General features: G+C 38.4%; 1 protein-coding gene across 1 annotated transcript in view; it reads left to right on the top strand.

Moving 5' to 3' along the window:
* The window catches only part of TTC29 (tetratricopeptide repeat domain 29), a 264216-nt gene that overhangs the window by 134139 nt on the left and 111304 nt on the right, over positions 1-18773 (top strand). Inside the window, exon 10 of the mRNA XM_024126651.1 lies at positions 17174-17297. Coding sequence (XP_023982419.1) covers positions 17174-17297 — 124 coding nt within the window. The remainder of the gene's footprint in view (positions 1-17173; positions 17298-18773) is intronic.

The raw sequence follows: 18773 nt of genomic DNA, 5'->3' as shown, positions 1-18773 counted from the left end.
GGTTTAAGTTTAGGTTGTTTATTTGAGATTTTTCTCATTTCTTGAGGTAGGATTGTATTGCTATAAACTTCCCTCTTAGAGATGCTTTTGCTGCATCCCATAGATTTTGGGTCATTGTGTTTTCATTGTCATTTGTTTCTAGGTGTTTTTTGATTTCCTCTGATTTCTTCAGTGACCTCTTGGTTATTAATAGTGTACTGTTTAGCCCCCATGTGTTTTTATTTTTTTAACTTTTTTTCCTGTAATTGATATCTAGTCTCATAGCATTGTGGTCAGAAAAGATACTTGATATGCTTTCCAAGGCTTGATTTGTGACCCAAGATATGATCTATCCTGGAGAATGTTCCATGAGCACTTGAGAAGAAAGTGTATTGTGTTGTTTTGGGTGGAATGTCCTATAAATATCAATTAAGTCCATCTTGTCTAATGTGTCATTTAAAGCTTGTGTTTCCTTATTTATTTTCATTTTGAATGGTCTGTCCATTGGTGAAAGTGGTGTGTTAAAGTCCCCTACTATGGTGGTGTTACTGTCAACTTCCCCTTTTATGGCTCTTAGCATTTGCCTTATGTATTGAGGTGCTCCTATGCTGGGTGCATAATTATTTACAATTGTTATATCTTCTTCTTGGATTGATTCCTTGATCATTATGTAGTGTCCTTCTTTGTCTCTTGTAATAGTCTTTATTTTAAAGTCTATTTTGTCTGATATGAGAATTGCTACTCCAGCTTTCTTTTGATTTCCATTTGCATGGAATATCTTTTTCCATCCCTTCACTTTCTGTCTGTATGTGTCCCTGGGTCTGAAGTGGGTCTCTTGTAGACAGTATATATATGGGTCTTGTTTGTGTATCCATTCAGCCAGTCTATGTCTTTTGGTGCGAGCATTTAATCCATTTACATTTAAGGTAATTATCGATATATATGTTCCTATTACCATTTTCTTAATTGTTTTGGGTTTATTATTATAGGTCTTTTCTTTCTCTTGTCCTTCCTGCCTAGAGAAGTTCCTTTAGCATTTGTCATAAAGCTGGTTTGGTGGTGCTGAAACCTCTTAGCTTTTGCATGTCTGCAAACGTTTTAATTTCTCCGTTGAATCTGAATGAGATCCTTGCTGGGTTGAGAAATGTTGGCTGCAGGTTTTTCCCTTTCATCACTTGAAATATGTCTTGCCATTCCCTTCTGGCTTGCAGAGTTTCTGGTGAAAGATCAGGCTGTTAATCTTATAGGGATTCCCTTGTATGTTATTTGTTGTTTTTCCCATGCTGCTTTAATATTTTTTCTTTGTATTTAATTTTTGATTGTTTGATTAATATATGTTTTGGCATGTTTCTCCTTGGATTTATCCTGTATGGGACTCTCTGTGCTTCCTGGACTTGATTGCCTATTTCCTTTCCCATATTAGGGAAGTTTTCAACTAAATCTCTTCAAGTATTTTGTCAGACCGTTTCTTTTTCTCTTCTTCTCCTGGGACCCCTATAATTCGAATGTTGGTGCATTTAATGTTGTCCCAGAGGTCTCTGAGACTGTCCTCAATTCTTTTCATTCTTTATTCTGTTCTGTGACAGTTATTTCCACTATTGTATGTTCCAGGTCACTATACATTTTTCTGCCTCAGATATTCTGCTATTGATCCGTTCTAGAGAATTTTTAATTTCATTTATTGTGTTGTTCATCATTGTTAGTTTGCTCTTTAATTCTTCTGGGTCCTTGTTAAACGTTTATTGTATTTTCTCCATTCAATTTCCAAGATTTTGAATCATCTTTACTCTCATTATTCCTAATTCTTTTTCAGGTAGACTGCCTATCTCCTTTTCATTTGTTTGGTCTGTTAGGTTTTTACCTTGCTACTTCAACTACTGTGTACTTCTCTGTCTTCTCATTTTGTTTAACTTATTGTGTTTGGGGTCTCCTTTTTCAGGCTGCAGGTTCATAGTTCCCATTGTATTTGATGTCTGCCCCCAGCGGGTGAGGTTGGTTCAGTGGCTTGTGTAGGCTTCCTGGTGGAGGGGACTGGTGCCCCTGTTCTGGTGGGTGGGACTGGATCTTGTCTTTCTGGTGGGCAGGGCCAAGTCTGGTGGTGTGTTTTGAAGTGTTTGTGAACTTAGTATGATTTTAGGCAGCCTCTCTACTAATGGGTGGGGTTGTGTTCCTATCCTGCTAGTTGTTTGGCATGAGGTGTCTAGCACTGGGGCTTGCTGGCCATTGGGTGGAGCTGGGTCTTAGCACTGAGATTGAGATCTCTGGGAGAGCTCTCACCGATTGATATTACGTGGGGCCAGGAAGTCTCTGGTGTTCCGATGTGCTGGACTCGGCTCTCATAAGCTCAGGCCTGACATGTGGCCGGAGCACCAAGACCCTTTCAGCCACATGGCTCCGAAGAAAAGGAAGCAAAAAAAGGAAGAAAAAAATAATAAATAAATAAAAATAAATAAATAATAAATTTTAAAAATAATAAAATTAAAAAAATAAAAAATTTTAACAATTTTAACAATTTTTTAAAAAAGAAGAGAGCAACCAAACCAATGCACAAATCCACCAATGATAGCAAGCACTAAAAAGTAAACTAAGATAAACATAAAAATCAGAAACAAATCAGTCACAGACAACAAGCCCCAAGTTTTCAGTTGCTCCCAAAATCAACCACCTCATTTTTGGGAACATTCATTGTCTCTGCAGGTATTCCACAGATGCAGCGTTCATCAAGTTGATTGTGGGAATTTAATCTGCTGCTCCTGAGGGTACATGGAGAAATTTCCCTTTCTCTTCTTTGTTCACACAGCTCCTGGGGTTCAGCCTCGGTTTTGGCCCTGCCTCCTCTGCGTGTAGGTCACCTTCAGGCGTCTCTTCCCCACCCAGACAGGTGGGGGTTAAAACAGCGGCTGATTAGGGCTGTCTTGCTCTCTCAGGCTGGGGAGAGGGAGGGGTACTGTAGTCATAATTGGATTGCAGGGCTAGCCTCCAGTGGCAGAGGCTGAAGTGACATTGCAACAGCCTGTGGTGTGCCGTGTGTTCTCCCAGGGAAGTTGTTCCTGGATTTCGGGACTCTGGCAGTGGCGGGCTGCAAAGGCTCCTGGGGGTGGGGAGCTTGGGGGGGGTAGTGACCTGTGCTTACACACAGGATTCTTTGTGGCAGTGGCAGCAGCATTAGCATTTCATGCCCATCTCTGGGGTCCAAGCTGATAGCCGCAGCTCATGCCCATCTCTGGAGCTTGCTTAGGTGGTGCTCTGTCTTCTGTGGGCACACAGGGAAGGAATCCCCTCTCCTCGTGCACCCCGAAACAATGATCTCTTGCCTCTTCGGCAAGTCCAGACTTTTTACCTGACTCCCTCCCAGCTAGTTGTGATGCATTAGCCCCTTTCAGGCTATCTTCACCCAGCCAACCAACCCCAGTCCACTTCCTGTGGTCTGACCTCCAAAGCCTGAGCCTCAGCTCCCATCCTCCACCCGCCCTGGCTGGTGAGGAGACAAGCATCTCAGACTGGTGAGTGCTGGTCAGCACCGATCCTCTGTGTGGGAATCTCTCTGCTTTGCCCTCTGCACCCCTGTGCTGCGCTCTCCTCCATGGCTCCGAAGCTTGCCCCCCCACTCACACCCCGTCTCTGCCAGTGTAGGGGCTCCCTAGTGTGTGGAAACTTTTCCTCCTTCACAGCTGCCTCCCAGAGGTGCAAGTCAGTTCCTATTCTTTTGTCTTTGTTTTTTCTTTTTTCTTTTGCCCTACCCAAGTAAGTGGGGATTTTCTTGCCTTTTGGGAAGTCTGAGGTCTTCTGCCAGTGTTCAGTAGGTGTTCTGTAGGAGTTGTTTCACATGTAGGTGTATTTTTGATGTATTTGTGGGGAGGAAGGTGACCTCCACATCTTGCTCCTCCACCATCTTGAAGGTCCCCCTAAGTATCTTATTTTTTTATGTGATTTTAAAAGGGATTTTTTTTTCACTTTTACTTTCTGATATTTCATTGTTATTGTAAAGAAATGCAACAGATTTCTGTATGTTAATCTTGTATCCTGCTACCTTTCTGAATTTTTTCATCAGTTCTAGTAGTTTTTATGTGGAGTCTTTAGGGTTTTCTACTTAGAGTGACATGTTATCTGCATATATTGACAATTTTACCTCTTCCCTTTCAATTTGGATACTTTTAATTTCTTTTTCTTGTCTGATTGCTGTGGCTAGGACTTCTAATAGTATGTTGAACAGAAGTGGTGAGAGTGGGCATTCTTGTCTTGTTCCAGATTTTAGCAGTAAGGCTTTCAGCTTTTTATTGTTGAGTATTATGTTGGCTGTGGGTTTGTCATAAATAGCTTTTATTATGTTGAGATATGTTCCCTCTATACCCACTTTGGTAGGACTTTTTATCATGAATGGATGTTGAATTTTATCAAATGCTTTCTGCATCTATTGAGGTGATCATGTGGTTTTTGTCTTTTTTTTTTTGGTTGATATGGTGTATCACATTGATTGATTTGCGTATGTTAAACAGTCCTTGTGACCATGGGAGGAATCCACCTTGATCATGATGATTGACCTTTTTTATGTGCTGTTGGATTTGGTTTGCTAATATTTTGTTAAGAATTTTTACATCTTATTCATCAAAGGTATTGGCCTGTAATTTTCTTTTTTGGTAGTGTCTTTATCTGGTTTTGGTATCAGGCTTCATAGAATGACTTTGGGAGTGTCCCCTCCTTCCAATATTTTGGAAGAGGTTGAGAAGGATTGGTATGAGTTATTTGTATGTTTGGGTAGAATTCCCCAGTGAAGCCATCTGGTCCTGGACTTTTGTTTGCAGGGAGTTTGTTTCGTTTTGTTTTACAGATTCTATTTCACTTCTAGTGATCAGTCTGTTCAAAATATCTGTTTCTTCTTGATTCAGTTTTGGTGGGCTGTATGCTTCTAGAAACTTGTTCATTTTTTCTAGGTTGTCAAATTTGTTGGCATATAATTTTTCATAGTATTCTTTTATTTTTTTTGTATTTCTGCAGTATCAGTTGTTATTTCACCTCTTTCATTCTTATTTTGTTTATTTGGGTCCTCTCTGCAGGACTGGAGCACTCTCACTGTGAGAGGAGCCACTGAGTGTTCCTCCACAGGAGCTGCCCACCAGGAAGTGTGGTCTATGGTGTTGCCTGTCATCCGCTGTGTGGGTTCACAAAGTACGCTGTTTTGGACACTGCCCTCAGCTCCGCCTCAACTGTGGAATGCAGGCAGTCAGCCTCGGTGTCCCTCAGGCACTGTATTCACAAAGCCACCAGCGCAGATTTGTAGTCACAGATCCACTGAAGTCACGTACCAGGACCACAGTAGTCACGCACCTGGACATGCCATGTGATCTATGGAAGCAGCCCAGACCCTTGCCCTGTCTCCATGTGTGTGCACCCACAAATCCCACATCTTCTAACTCTGGATCTGCCCCAGACACGGGAGCACATGTAATCTACTTGGGTGACCCACAGGCACTGAGCTTATAAAGCCAGCAGTGGCAGCAGTGGCATAAATCCACAGATCTCACACAACCACAAGGAGAGGACTCAGATTTCAGCCCTGCTTCCATAGTGGCGTGGCCCGTGGGGATCGGCTCTGATTTCAGCCCAGCCTCCATGTGTGGGCAACCTGCTTGCATGCTCCCAGAGCTCGTAGAGGTGGAGCCACACCAGCTGTGAGCCCTCCAAGAATGAGGCTACTATAGCGTGGGCTCTGCCCCTCCCTTCATGTGCCTGTTAACAGTGGTATTTCACTTTTGGAGGGCCCAGGCTCCTTCTGCATACACCCCCCCAGTTGCAGCCTGTCCCACACTCTATCCCCTTCAGGCTGTCTCTGTGAAGCCAACCCCAGTCCTCTCCCTGGGTCTGTCTTCTGAGGCCTGAGTTTCAGCACCCAGCCCCTGTGCACACCAGCAAATGTACATATTGGGCTGGGGAGTGCAGTGAGGTGACACGGACTATCTGTGTAGGTCTCTCTCTGTTCTGCCTGCTGCAAGCTGGTTGCTGCACTCTTCTCTGAACCTCTGAAGTTCCCTTCCTGACCCAGCTGATCTTCTCACCCATGAAGGAGCCTTCCCAGGGTGAGGGAACCTTCCCTCTTTCACAGCTCCCTCCCAGGGGCATAGGTCCTGTCACACTTCCTATTTTTCTCTTTTCTTCTTTCATCCTGCATGGTTACATGGTGATCTTTCTTGCAATTTTGACTGTCTGAGATCTTGTGCCGGCATTCAGTAGGCATTCTGTCAGAATTTTTCCACATGTAGAAGTATTTTTGATGTATTTATGGGAAGAGGTGAGCTCCACGTCCTTCTATTCCACCATGTTGATTGGAGCCCTTCGGATCCAGCTATGTTTGATATATCATGAAATAGGGTATGTTTCTGGTAGGAATGGGGACGATTATATTCCAACACTCTCAACAATCTAGCAACCTGCCTTGGGGCAAACATATAATGGGCAAGAAAATGTATCCCCATCTCACTTTTATACCAAATGAACTGAATTCCACTTGTAAGAATTCCCATCTACTAAAATACCAATGAAGCCATCAATGATTTGTATGGTAGGCATGGGTTCTTAATTGTATAATGTTATGTAATGCACAAAAGAGTACAGGAAAAGCTTCCTCTGAGGTCATAAGGAAATAGTGTCCCAAGGCCACCGCAGGATTTCCAATCCAAATCTGCCCTTTTGCAGCATTGTTGCTGTATTTGGAGGAGCACTCAGGGGAGTGTAAACCTCAGCATATTCTTTCACCATTTGTGCACAATAACTCAGAAACAGATGTTTCAAAAACAAAAATTCTATATACATGTAGACAACAGCACCCTAGATATCTGATAAGCCTTATTAAATTGAGTCCACTAATTACTAGAAGTATTTTGATGTACATTTTGTGGTCATTTTTAGAAAATTTCACTTCAAGGGCTTGGTGTTCTTTGACACATGCACACACACACAAATGCACAAATGTGCACACACACATTTATCCCTTTCATCGTCCTAAACTGTAGCCAGATTAGCAGTAACATGCAAGAATTGGAGCACAACCAAAATAGAGGAAATTATTGTTGTGGTGACTGAAAAATAAATCAAGCTGCATATGAAGCTTAGCATCACCTCTAAATCTCTCTCTCCTACCCTGTGCAATTGCACAAGTTTCACTAATGGAGTCCTATCTCTATAAACATATTTTATCTCTTTAAAGGAAATGGAAGAGGATAGCCATGTCTAGGATAAGTGTGTGTTTAAGGCCATCAGCAAAGCATGCATGAAAGGTGAATAAGCTGTAATGCTGGAAGCTTCTAAAATGGTTATAAGAATTTATACTAAGCCTTCAATTGAAAAACATGCCACATTCCCTCAAGACTCAGGACTTGGTAATACAGTTGCCCATTTGGTAAGGGTAGGCCCAGCCCTGGCATTAGGGTTATTGATGAAGGTTTCAATAGTGAGCAGGGTTTGTTATTTTTGCTATTGGTCTGCATTATATTAATTGCACAGGGTTTAAGTACCATAACAGAAAAATAAGCATTTACAATGTCTTCTCCCCTCCTACTTGGAATACTGGTGAAAAAAAAAAAGGTTGGTATTCTAAAATGAGAAAAATTGCCTATGACACAGCTATAAAAGCCAGAATTATGGTCCATAAAACAAAGAGATAGTGAGTTGAGAAGTTACCAACTAAATATTATTATTACATAGATAAACAATTTGAGTAAATACAGAGGGAAAAATCCTTATTTTCCTTATGGCATTTTTTTTTTTTTGCCTCATTTACTGAAATGCTACAACTCTCCAAATAATCAGGATGACTTTTAAAAAGAATCTAGGGGGAAAATCACAAAAATGAGAGTCATTCAAGACATACTGGTCACAACTAGCCCATCTCTGGGTTTATTCCTTACCAACTGTTAAATTTTCTTGCAAACTCGGGTTAAATTATTTCCTAGAAAATTTTCCACAGTGGAGATCTTTAAATCAATCAGTACAAAGTTTCAAGTGTGAAAATTACCCTTTCTGTTATAGCTGAAAATTAATTTCTTCTTGCTTGAGAGAAATGACATGCCCTAGTAATTTTCATATATTCTTTAAAATGGAACATCCAGGCTTTGATGTGAAATTTCCTAAAAATGACCCTCCAAAATACATCAAAACATTTCTATTAATTCATGAAATTAAGAATAGCTTTTTACATTTTCTCCTGTCACTGATTCCATTTGCCTTATTACTTTCATCTGTGGCCCACAAACTTGGTGGCACAATCAACAAACCCCTCAGTGGCTGTTTCATCTCTGCTCTATTTGATTTCTTCTCTCTGAGTAAATGATTAAGTTTTCATGCATTGGTTCAACCAAAATCTATGTTCACTCAACCACATCCTTTATTGATTACTTCTACTGCAAACAGTAGGCCAAGTGTGATATACATAATTGGACAGTTGTCAGGGGATGTGGGTGTTAACAGTCCTGTTTTCCCAGTTGGAAACTGGAATCACCTTGATACACAAATATTCTGCACTGTTTCATTCTCATTCTTTGGACCGAGGAGTCCTGTTCCTCAGAATATATGTTTTTAACTCTCTAAGGTCTGGTTGAATGAATTTAATGATTATACCATATAATATGCTGTTCAAGTTGCACCTGTGCACTGCATATAGAAAACTGGAATTAATAATTGTCTAACATTTTAACCTTGTCCTTTAACTTATACAAATAATCTGTAGCTTTTCTGTAAGAAAATATTTGATTCTTCCCCTTCCAAAGAAAGACTGGTTTCTAAATCTATTGCTAACTTTTAAATTTGGAAATCCTTTAAGCAGCATATAATGTTTATATTTCAGATGCTATATTAACAACTTTCCTGGCTACAGCACTGTACATTCATTGAGTGGGGCATATAATTTATAATAGGAAGCCTTTTTCTCTAGCATTATTTGTTAGAACAAGTTCCAGATAATTCTGGATGTTTTGGAGAGCTGTTGCTCCTTTGTGAGAAAAACAACTTGACTCACCCAGCGATAGTTTTATTTATTCTGTTGTGTTTCTTGTTCACTGAACTCATTTTTTTGGTTGTGTATGTTGTGATTTAACAATCCTCAGCCAGCCAAACCTAATCCAAAATGTACTTCCATCAAAAATAGACCAGCTTTTATAACACATATATATGGAATCTAAAAAAAAAACCCAAAATGGTTCTGATGAACCTAAGGGCAGGACAGGAATAAAGACGCAGACGTAGAGAATGGACTTGAGGACATGGGGACAGGGAAGGGTAAGCTGGGACGAAGTGAGAGTGGCATTGACATATATACACTACCAAATGCAAAATAGATAGCTAGTGGGAAGCAGCTGCATCGCACAGGGAGATCAGCTCGGTGCTTTGTGACGACCTAGAGGGGTGGGTTAGGGAGGGTAGGAGGGAGACACAAGAGGGAGGAGATATGGGGATATATGTATGCATATAGCTGATTCACTTTGTTATACAGCAGAAACTAACACAACATTGTAAAGCAACTATACTCCAATAAAGATGTTAAAAAATAAAAAAAAATAAAATAAGATGTTATAAAAAAATAGATCAGCTTTTAGAAACATGAACATAAATAAGCTTCAGTGAATCCATTTTTACTGAATAAAAATAGTAATCTTCCCCTACAGTTTTAAAATGCTATGCAGTCTCTTTTTTCTTATTTCATCAATTTTTTCTTGAATATTACAGTACAAGAAAGATCTTTGAGAGTTAACACTAATATGATAATTTAGTCCTAGAAATCCGCAAGTTTGCTTAAAATTCTAGGTAAAATAATTATTTTATTTACTAATTTTTTATACTCTCGAGCTCTCTCAGTGCCATTTTAGTTGTTCTACAAAACAAATTTTAAATTAATGAGTGCACCTCTCATGATATTTTACTCCATGTCTGCATTTGAAATATTCCTCAAACAATTCATAATTTTTCTGGAGAACTGAACTATGCCTAAGTGTGGAAGAAGATTATTCATAATGTTGTTATGAAAAGGTGAGAACAGAATCATAAAAAGAAGTATTCACAACTTTGGGAATATAAAATTCCATTCCATTTCTGATATGTAGAGCATTCTTTTACCAATAAGAAAGGAAAAAAGAATGCATTGGCAGTACCTGGTACTCAAGTAAATAAAAAGTGTTAGTTCTTTGACTGTGCCCCCTAGAAAATAGACACCAAGGCTTTATGTGCCTGTCTTGTAGAGTGTGTGTTCAAATTATGGTGTTTAATTCATTGCATAATGGAAGACTTTAAAAAAGTAATGCTTAGCTAAATTGACTTTTCTATCAGCTAGTGGCAGATAATACCAAGTAGAGAGCTATGGATATGATAGCTTTTTATTTCACTGAGAGGTAATAATAATAACTAGCTGTCATTTATTGAATTGTTACTATGTGCCAGGTTATACATGTATGTAGTTTTTCATCTCACAGTAACTTATGGCCATTTTTAAAATGAGGAAACAAAAAAAAAATGAGGAAACAAGCTGAGAAAGAGTGCAGATGTCATCAGTTATTCATCTAAGAGGCCAAACTGGGATTCATGCTTAGATCTTTCTAATATCCACCATAGCACACATAGTGATTTTAAAGCAATTTAATTTATTTTCACAAACATACCACAGCTTATCTATGAAAATGAATGTTGTTCTCATCAAATCTTGGGAGGTTATGCAAGTTTATACCTCTAATCCTGCCCACTACCTGCTTAAAATTAAACTCTTTTGAAATACTTTCTGAGCTGTCGCATATGCTTTTGAATAGCTCCTATAGCCACACATCACTGGTTGAGAGGTGGGCTTGATCTTTGAAAACAGCCAAAAGGATCTAGAGACACATTTAGAAAACATAGAAAATAGTCTCTCTGGGTAATCCCGTTTTTAGAACAAAATACATTAAGTTACTTGTGAACACTTTATACTGCTATACTATGAAAGGGTTTCCTGATGATTAATTCCCCAAATGCCATCATTCTCATCATTAGATGACATCACTTGGAGGGAACTGTCTTCCTTTGCATGCCTTGTATGTCTGGACAATTGGAAATATGGATGTCAAGTACAGGGGGAAATCAGGGCTAGAAATATAGATGTGCCAGGCATGTGCATATAGGAATTAGGACATACCGTAGCAGTATATGAAATTGCCCATAGAAGCATTTAATGGAGGGGAGAGAAAGGCCTTGGACAGAACCCTGCAAACAGCCAACTTTGGGTAAGCAGAGACCTCAGTGTCAGTTAGATACTGAGAAAATGAGAGATATGGGAAAAATGAGAGAATAAGAGACTGGCTGGGAGTGCTAGGCACTAGACAGGGAGAAACATTTGGAGAAAGACGGATGGTTAACAGCAGTGACCCCCAACCTGTGCTGAAGACCTGGGTAAAGGTGGAAGAGGAAGAAAGATGGAGTGGAGCAAAGAGCCTGTGACTCTGTAAGCACACTAAACCTTTTATGCAGTTCAAAGATATCTCCCACAAAGCATATTACAATTTTTCAAATGTCTATTGATGCTTTGAGATCCCCATTGAATTCACTAGATTTGGCTCCATATCCTTTTGGCTCCCTTTTAAGACCAAATTTACCCCACAAACACTAGATCTGCTCTTGCAAAGATATTCAAATGAATGTGCTCCAGGTTTCAAAGCACTACAGACAGTTCATAGTACTTATCACAGTTAATCCCACATATGAATGTATAAATTAATCTCTCCAAACACTGAAACTGTTTAGGGGCAGGAACCATCTTCCCCAGTCATGAAAACATTCTAGGGTGTTTGATAGTCTCTCAAAGATGTTCCTGAAATAAAAAGATGTTCTTGATGTTACTGAAATATCCAGGATACAGGAGTTTACAGTCATGGTCTCCAAATAGCCAATGACAGGTTCTCCAATGACTTACCTGGAAGCTTAACTTTTATGTGTACTACATAAGTGTTTCCCTTCCCAAATTTTCGACTGTTTCTTTCTTCAGAAATATAGGAAGGCCTAATACATGCCAAGCACTCTGCTAGAACCTGTATGTCTTTCTAAGCATTTTGCCACTTGTATAGGTGGTTTTAGTGATACCTGAGATTTCACCACTGAGGGACACTTGCAAGAACAAACTACCATTCAGCTTTTATACACTTTTTTTTTTCATCTTAATGACAGCACTGTTATTTTGTTGTAATTCCTTCCAGTATTTTTCCCCAATGTTTATTATTTATTAGATATTTGCAAACATACTTAGTAAAGTTTGAGTCATGATTTTTAACTTAACATATCTTAAGATTTGTATTTGCAGGTGGATGAATTTCTTCAGAAAAAAATATTTTAAAGGCCACTAACCACTGCGTTGTTAGAATCAATTTACATAACCGTTCTTTGACATCTCGTTTGATTCCACTTGTTTGCAGACGAATGCAGTGGTGAATATCATTCCCCTTCTATTTAAAACAACATCCATTAGGACAGATTTCCACATGTCTGATTGCAGAGCCCAAAGATACAAACATTTATAATAGCTCCTCAGGTGTGTTAACTGATACTTTCCAATTCATTATTATTATTATTATTTATTATTATTATTCCCATTTGCTGGTTTACCGGATGCTTCCAGAGATATACAAGAATGCCAATTTCATTACACTGTTGCCAGCACTAGGTATTTCCACTAAATACATTTTAATGTTAGTTTAATAGGCAAAAGGGACCTGCTGCCTGTTTTCACTTCCATTCCTTTGTGGAACATTCCAATCCCCTGGAGAGGGCAGAAGCATCACATCTCCAAGGAGACCCCCCCCCCCACCATGGCCGCTGCTCTCCTCCCCAGCTCCTGCAGGAAGCTGCCCCTGGCCTCTCGCTGTTGGACCAGCCTTCCTGTCTGTGAATCAGTCCCAGCGTCACGCATGTGCCTTTGTCACGGCACGTTTGTTCCACGGTCCGCTTCGTCACAAGGTTGCCTATGCCCTTTCTCTGTCCTTGCCAGAGACCCAGCTCTGGGGATAGAAGCTTTTTAAAGGTTTTATCCTTTTAAATAACCATACAATTCACCCCTCTTTTCTTGACATTTAAAGACTAATTTTATTAAGTGCTTAGTATAGATCAAAGACTTTGGACTAATGATATGCAGTTTTTTCTCAGAGCTGCTGTGTTTTTTTCCATACGGGTTATAGAATAATAGCACTTAGACAAAATATTTCATTTCAGTCAGTGTTTCACGGCAGTTGGACATTTTTTTCCAAGTTAAAATGAGTTCTAATCTTAGATAATTCCTCCTTGGTTATAAGCATAATTTCCCAACTCATTTTATTTGATTTCGTAAAACAGCCCAACAAATTTAATTTTCCCAATAAGTGATGCTAACATATGCACCCCATTCATGGGATTATTTTTTGAAAATTCTAAATGTATGAAAATGTTTTTGCATGAACTTATTTATTCCATATACTGACCATTTCTGGTGTGACAGATCTCAAGTTCTTAACACTAAAAACCAAATATTACCTTTTATCTTACTTCTTAGTGCTTTTCCAACTATTTTTTGCATATGGTAATGCTCATTGATTATTGATTATAGATATTTTTGGAAAAAATGATTCTGTGGTGAGTTCTAGTTGCTCAGAGATTTGGGTGAATGTTAACTTTTCCTATTTTAACTGCAACCAGGAAAACGAGGGCCATTTCACAAATAAGTGTGTAAGGTTAGACCTGTTAATATTTTGATGCCCAGCATACAAACAGAACAGTGTTGAATATTTGATCGCTTTATGGCTATACACATATGACAGAAACACAAACAAAAAATTAGGTAAGTTAATTTTTGCATAAAATTAAATTGAGTCAGTACAGATAGAAATTTATTAGAGCTATAAAGTAATTAGACCAGTTTTAGAGTTGTTCAAGCTCATATATCCTAGTCATATCATGTATACACATATAAATTTAATGTGAATTTTAAACATCCTAGCAAATTTTAATCAAAAATTTATTAACCAATGAACTAACCTAATCCATTATACTGAACGAGTAGCTTTAATTGCAGATTTCACGGCATCTAACTTTTTTTTTTGGAACTACACACCCTACATACCCAAGGAAGAAAAATATTCTAACTAAACTGTGACATAATATTTTCCTATTGCTTAGAATTTTGATCTTGTACTTAATAAAAGAGCTCTTTTAGACTCACCCGTAGGTATTTTGTATGACTCTTGAGAATTCACGTAAAAAGAAAATATAAACAAAGTAAGGTTATTATACTCCTCAAACATTTTTTTCATTCAAAGTCCAATTCTTCTGAATCACTTTTAAACTCAGAATTGTCACTATCTTTTTTTCCTCATCCATATTATCTTTTGTGTCATCAAGAACGTGGGTGCTATGTAGCCTTTCTTAAAATAGTGCCCCAGTACCCCCTCCAGTATTTCTTCCAAGTCATGGACACTCAATCTGCCAATCTTGAAGCTAGTACTTTCCTATCTTCCAGAATTTCAGTGGAAGGTTTTTAGAAAACAACCAGTCCTCATATTTCTTTCTGAAATTATCCTTTAATAGCTGTTGACAGAAAGATCAAGGCATTGCAATTGCAAGTCATACCCAGAAACACGGACAAACCCAGCAACAGCTATGACTTGACTGCTCCCTGTCTGACAGAGATTATAAGATGCCACCTGTTCTAAGGGATCCCAATTTCAGAAATGTTAAACTATGGGAAAGTAGGTGTTTTAGAATCAGTGAAGTATGTATTAGAGTTGCTAAATTTTTCTATAGCTGCAATAATTTAAAAATTTGTAGCAAAGCTTCTCCATATGCCATATTTGACAGCATCCTATCTGGAGCTCCTATGAGTAAATCCTTGCCCGATAAACATAAAGAAATGCCCATGCAAGAATCAGCTCAATTGTAAAAGAACCTCTTCCTTTCAGAATTTCATCCTGTGATTTATTAAGGGTCGTGGCACAGATGCTCACTGGGAACTGCTGACTTATGAAAGCAAAGAGAGGTAGTTCTAGGGATTCAGACACGTTCAGGAGTTAAGAGTTTTTCCTTGATTATGTTCCATTGAAGAACACAATTACAGGGGGTTTTGTTATTTTAAAATCTCTAAATTCTGGGTTTTGTCACTTTAATAAAACAACTTCAACAGTTCTGACATGATTTAATGATGGAACTGCATATCATCATAGATTCACCATTCTTTTTTAGGGATTGACCAAAAAAAAAAAAAAAAAGCCAGACATTCAACAGATATTGAATTTCTTCAGCATGCTTAATTTGGAGCCATTATTTTGAAATCACTTCTTGCTTTGTCCATAACGTTTTAATTCTTTGTGGCTCTGAATCAGCAGTCTTTGAATTAGCAGTCAAATGTCCCTTGAGTGGGACTTTGGCTTCAACTACCTCTGCAAAAGGCACTCACAGCTTATGATACCTTGGATGGAGCTGTTTTCAAAAACTGTTTGTCTCTTTGGTTGCTCAAGGATTTTTCACCTTGGTTCTTAATCTTGTAGGCCCCCAAGTGTTCTTCACATAGGACATCACTACAACTGACTCCTAGAAGAAAAGAGCCCGTCTCTTTAGACTGGCTTTCAAATAATTAGCTCCTTTAGAGAAATATTTAGACTCTTTCCACTTCTTATTTTACTGTTTAGCTCTTACTCATATGAAACTAAGATTTGTATATCTTTGGGGTAGCATTCAGATCATGAGAAACTAGTGAGTATTTGGGACTCAGATTTGTAAAATGAGAGCAAAATTCAAATAATAGAAGTTTCTGAATATAATTCATTGAAATCTTTAAAATGATGTGCCTCTCTTATTTTTTTTGGCCGATGCTCCCCTCGTGTTATTTACTTGTTTGTTCAATAGTCTAGATACAAGTACTTTATTATTTTTTCTTCCAGGTTTATTGAGATGTTATTGACATACAGCACTAATTTTACAGTATAATGATGTACAGTATAATGATCTGACCCCTCTATTCTTTATGAAAGAAAAAAAAATAGCCAAACTTGTTTTAGTCATTCTGGGTTATTTGAGCTGTGCTAACAGTCGCCAAAATCTCAGTGACGTATGACAATAAAGTCTTATTTCTTGTTTATGTAAATTCTTGCCATTTGCCAGATTCTTGTGCCAGGAGCCAGGCTCCTTCCATCTTCAGGCTTTATCTTTCCTACCTTGAATTCTGGTTAGGAGATTTCAGAATCCTCTATTTTCATCATATTTGTTCTGATACCTCCAGAAGGTATTATATGAATCGCATATGACTCCCCTCAAAGAACTGGTTTCATTTGCAAAGGAATGTGGAAATTTTCAACCTTTTTAGAGGTTTTATTTTTTCAAAAAAATAACAGCTTTGCTGAGATATAATCCATATACCATACATTTCTCCTTTTAAAGTCTCCAATTCAGTAGTTCTTAGTATGTTCGCAGAGTTGTGCAGCCATCGCCACTATTTAATTTCAGATAATTTTCTTCACTTCAAAAAGAAACCCACACCCACTAGCAGCCACTCCCAATTCCCCCACCCGCACCCCTATGGCCTCTGGTAACTACTAACCTATTTCCTGTTTCTATAGATTTGCCTGTTCTGGACATCTCATGTAGATGGAATCATACAATATGTGGGGTTTTTTGTGTAACTGGCGTCTTTCACTTCGCATATTTTCAAGGTTTATCCATGTCGTAGTATGTATCACTCCTGCATTCCTTTTTGTGGCTGAATATTGTTCCACTGTACGAATACAGCACATTTTGCTTCCCAGTCAACTGATAGACGTTTGGGTTGTTTCCACTTCTTAGCTATTATTATAGCATTGATATGAACATTTATGTCCAAGTGTTTGTGTGGACATGTGTTTTCATTTCTCTTGGGTATATACATAGGAGTGGAATTCTTGGGTCATATGGTAACTGTATATTATACTTTTTGAAGAACTGACAAGTTGTTTTTCCAAGCAGCTACACTATTTTACAATCCTACCAGCAATGCATAAGAGTTTAAAGTCTTAAGTTCTAACTCACTGTATACTCCGTCAAAGACGAGCCACATATTTTTAAAATATACACTTTACATTTCATTATCCTGATAACTGTCTTACACTTTCTAAAGCAAAGACACAAAAAAATCTTCTCTTTACTGTGATATTAAATGAGATGACACTCCAGTAGTTTCTTATTTTATTTTTTCTAGCCAAAGACAGATGGCAGAAGCAGTGAAATACTTGAAAAAAGTTGTGAAAATTGCAAGAAAAAATTTTCAAAGCCTAGATTTTGTGAGAGCAAGTACAATGCTTGGAGACATCTACAACAAAAAAGTGAGTATAATGTGTTTCTTGCTCATACGGGAGAAATTTGCAGAATTTTAAACTTCTGTTTTTATTTGATCCTCACCTTCGCATAGCATGTTGTACAGAATGGCCCCAGGACTGCAGGATTTAGTCAATGCACAAGGCAGTGACTGGGAAGAGAAATTCCTCTTCCTTCTTCCTCTTCCAGGACCTGACCGCCATCTTAGCCCAGTCACCACAATCTGCTAATGCTGATTCCTATCTTCACAGCCAAGGCAGAGTCAAGTGAGCTGGGATTTGAAGAGCAATTAAGATATGTCAATTCAAGGAAACTTCGTTATAATAGTTGGCTCTTATCTGCTGGCACTAACATTCACCTCTCTTGCTCCAAATTCTTGTTGTATTAATCCAGCTGCGATGCCTCCGTTAGGTCCCTCAGATGAAGAACGGACAATCCCAAGAGTAATTCTGAAGGAAATATGGAAATCTAGCAACAGGTTGGCTATGTGAAAGAAAAGGGAAAGAAGAGGAAAAAGTCTAAAATAAAAGTATCTCATTCAGGGGCTATTACTCATGAAATGCATTCATCATAATGGACTTCTGGTTTATTTTCTCCTGACTTTATCTTTCATTACGCAGATTCTCCTTTAGAAGCAGTATGAAAAAGGCTTGTTTCTCCATTTATAATTGCAGTTTTGATCACGAGTAGGATCTATCATTTTTGAAGGTAGTGACATTCTCACAGTGTTGATACACCTTGTCTGAATCTTTTTGAGAGACTGTGTATATAGTAATGAAAAGTACTAACGCTGAGACCATACTGGATTAAAAGCCCAGTTTTTTCCCTAATAAGATCTGTGAGCTGAGACAAACTACTTACTTTCTAAGCACTTCAATTTTCTCACCTCATAAGGTTGCTGTGAATGTTGACTTAATATATGGAAGGCACTTAGAACAGTACCTGGCAGGGGAAGCAAGTGCCATCTATATAAAGTGGTACAGCCATTCTTAATCTCCATATCCTTATGTGATACCACACAATTCCCCTTTTCCCGAGGCTCAGAGGGTTTGAGTAACCTACGCCAGGTCTCCAAGCTTCCAGGCGGCAGTGGTATTCAAACTCATACCCTGAACCACTATAGTCCTTTATTTGCCATATAATTGATTTTGATTATTTCAGAATTATTTAGGCTTTTTTTTTTAATTTAATTTTATTTTTTTTTATATATAGCAGGTTCTTATTAGTCGTCAATTTTATACACATCAGTGTATACATGTCAATCCCAATCGCCCAATTCAGCACACCACCATCCCCAGCCCTCCACGGCTTTCCCCCCTCTTGGTGTCCATACGTTTGTTCTCTACATCTGTGTCTCAACTTCTGCCCTGCAAACCAGTTCATCTGTACCATTTTTCTAGGTTCCACATACATGCGTTAATATATGATATTTGTTTTTCTCTTTCTGACTTACTTCACTCTGTATGACAGTCTCTAGATCCATC

Source organism: Physeter macrocephalus, chromosome 7, assembly GCF_002837175.3.
Source record: "Physeter macrocephalus isolate SW-GA chromosome 7, ASM283717v5, whole genome shotgun sequence".
NCBI lineage: Eukaryota > Metazoa > Chordata > Mammalia > Artiodactyla > Physeteridae > Physeter > Physeter macrocephalus.
Note: the sequence above shows the minus strand (reverse complement) of the source record. Positions and strands in the feature narration are given on the sequence as shown.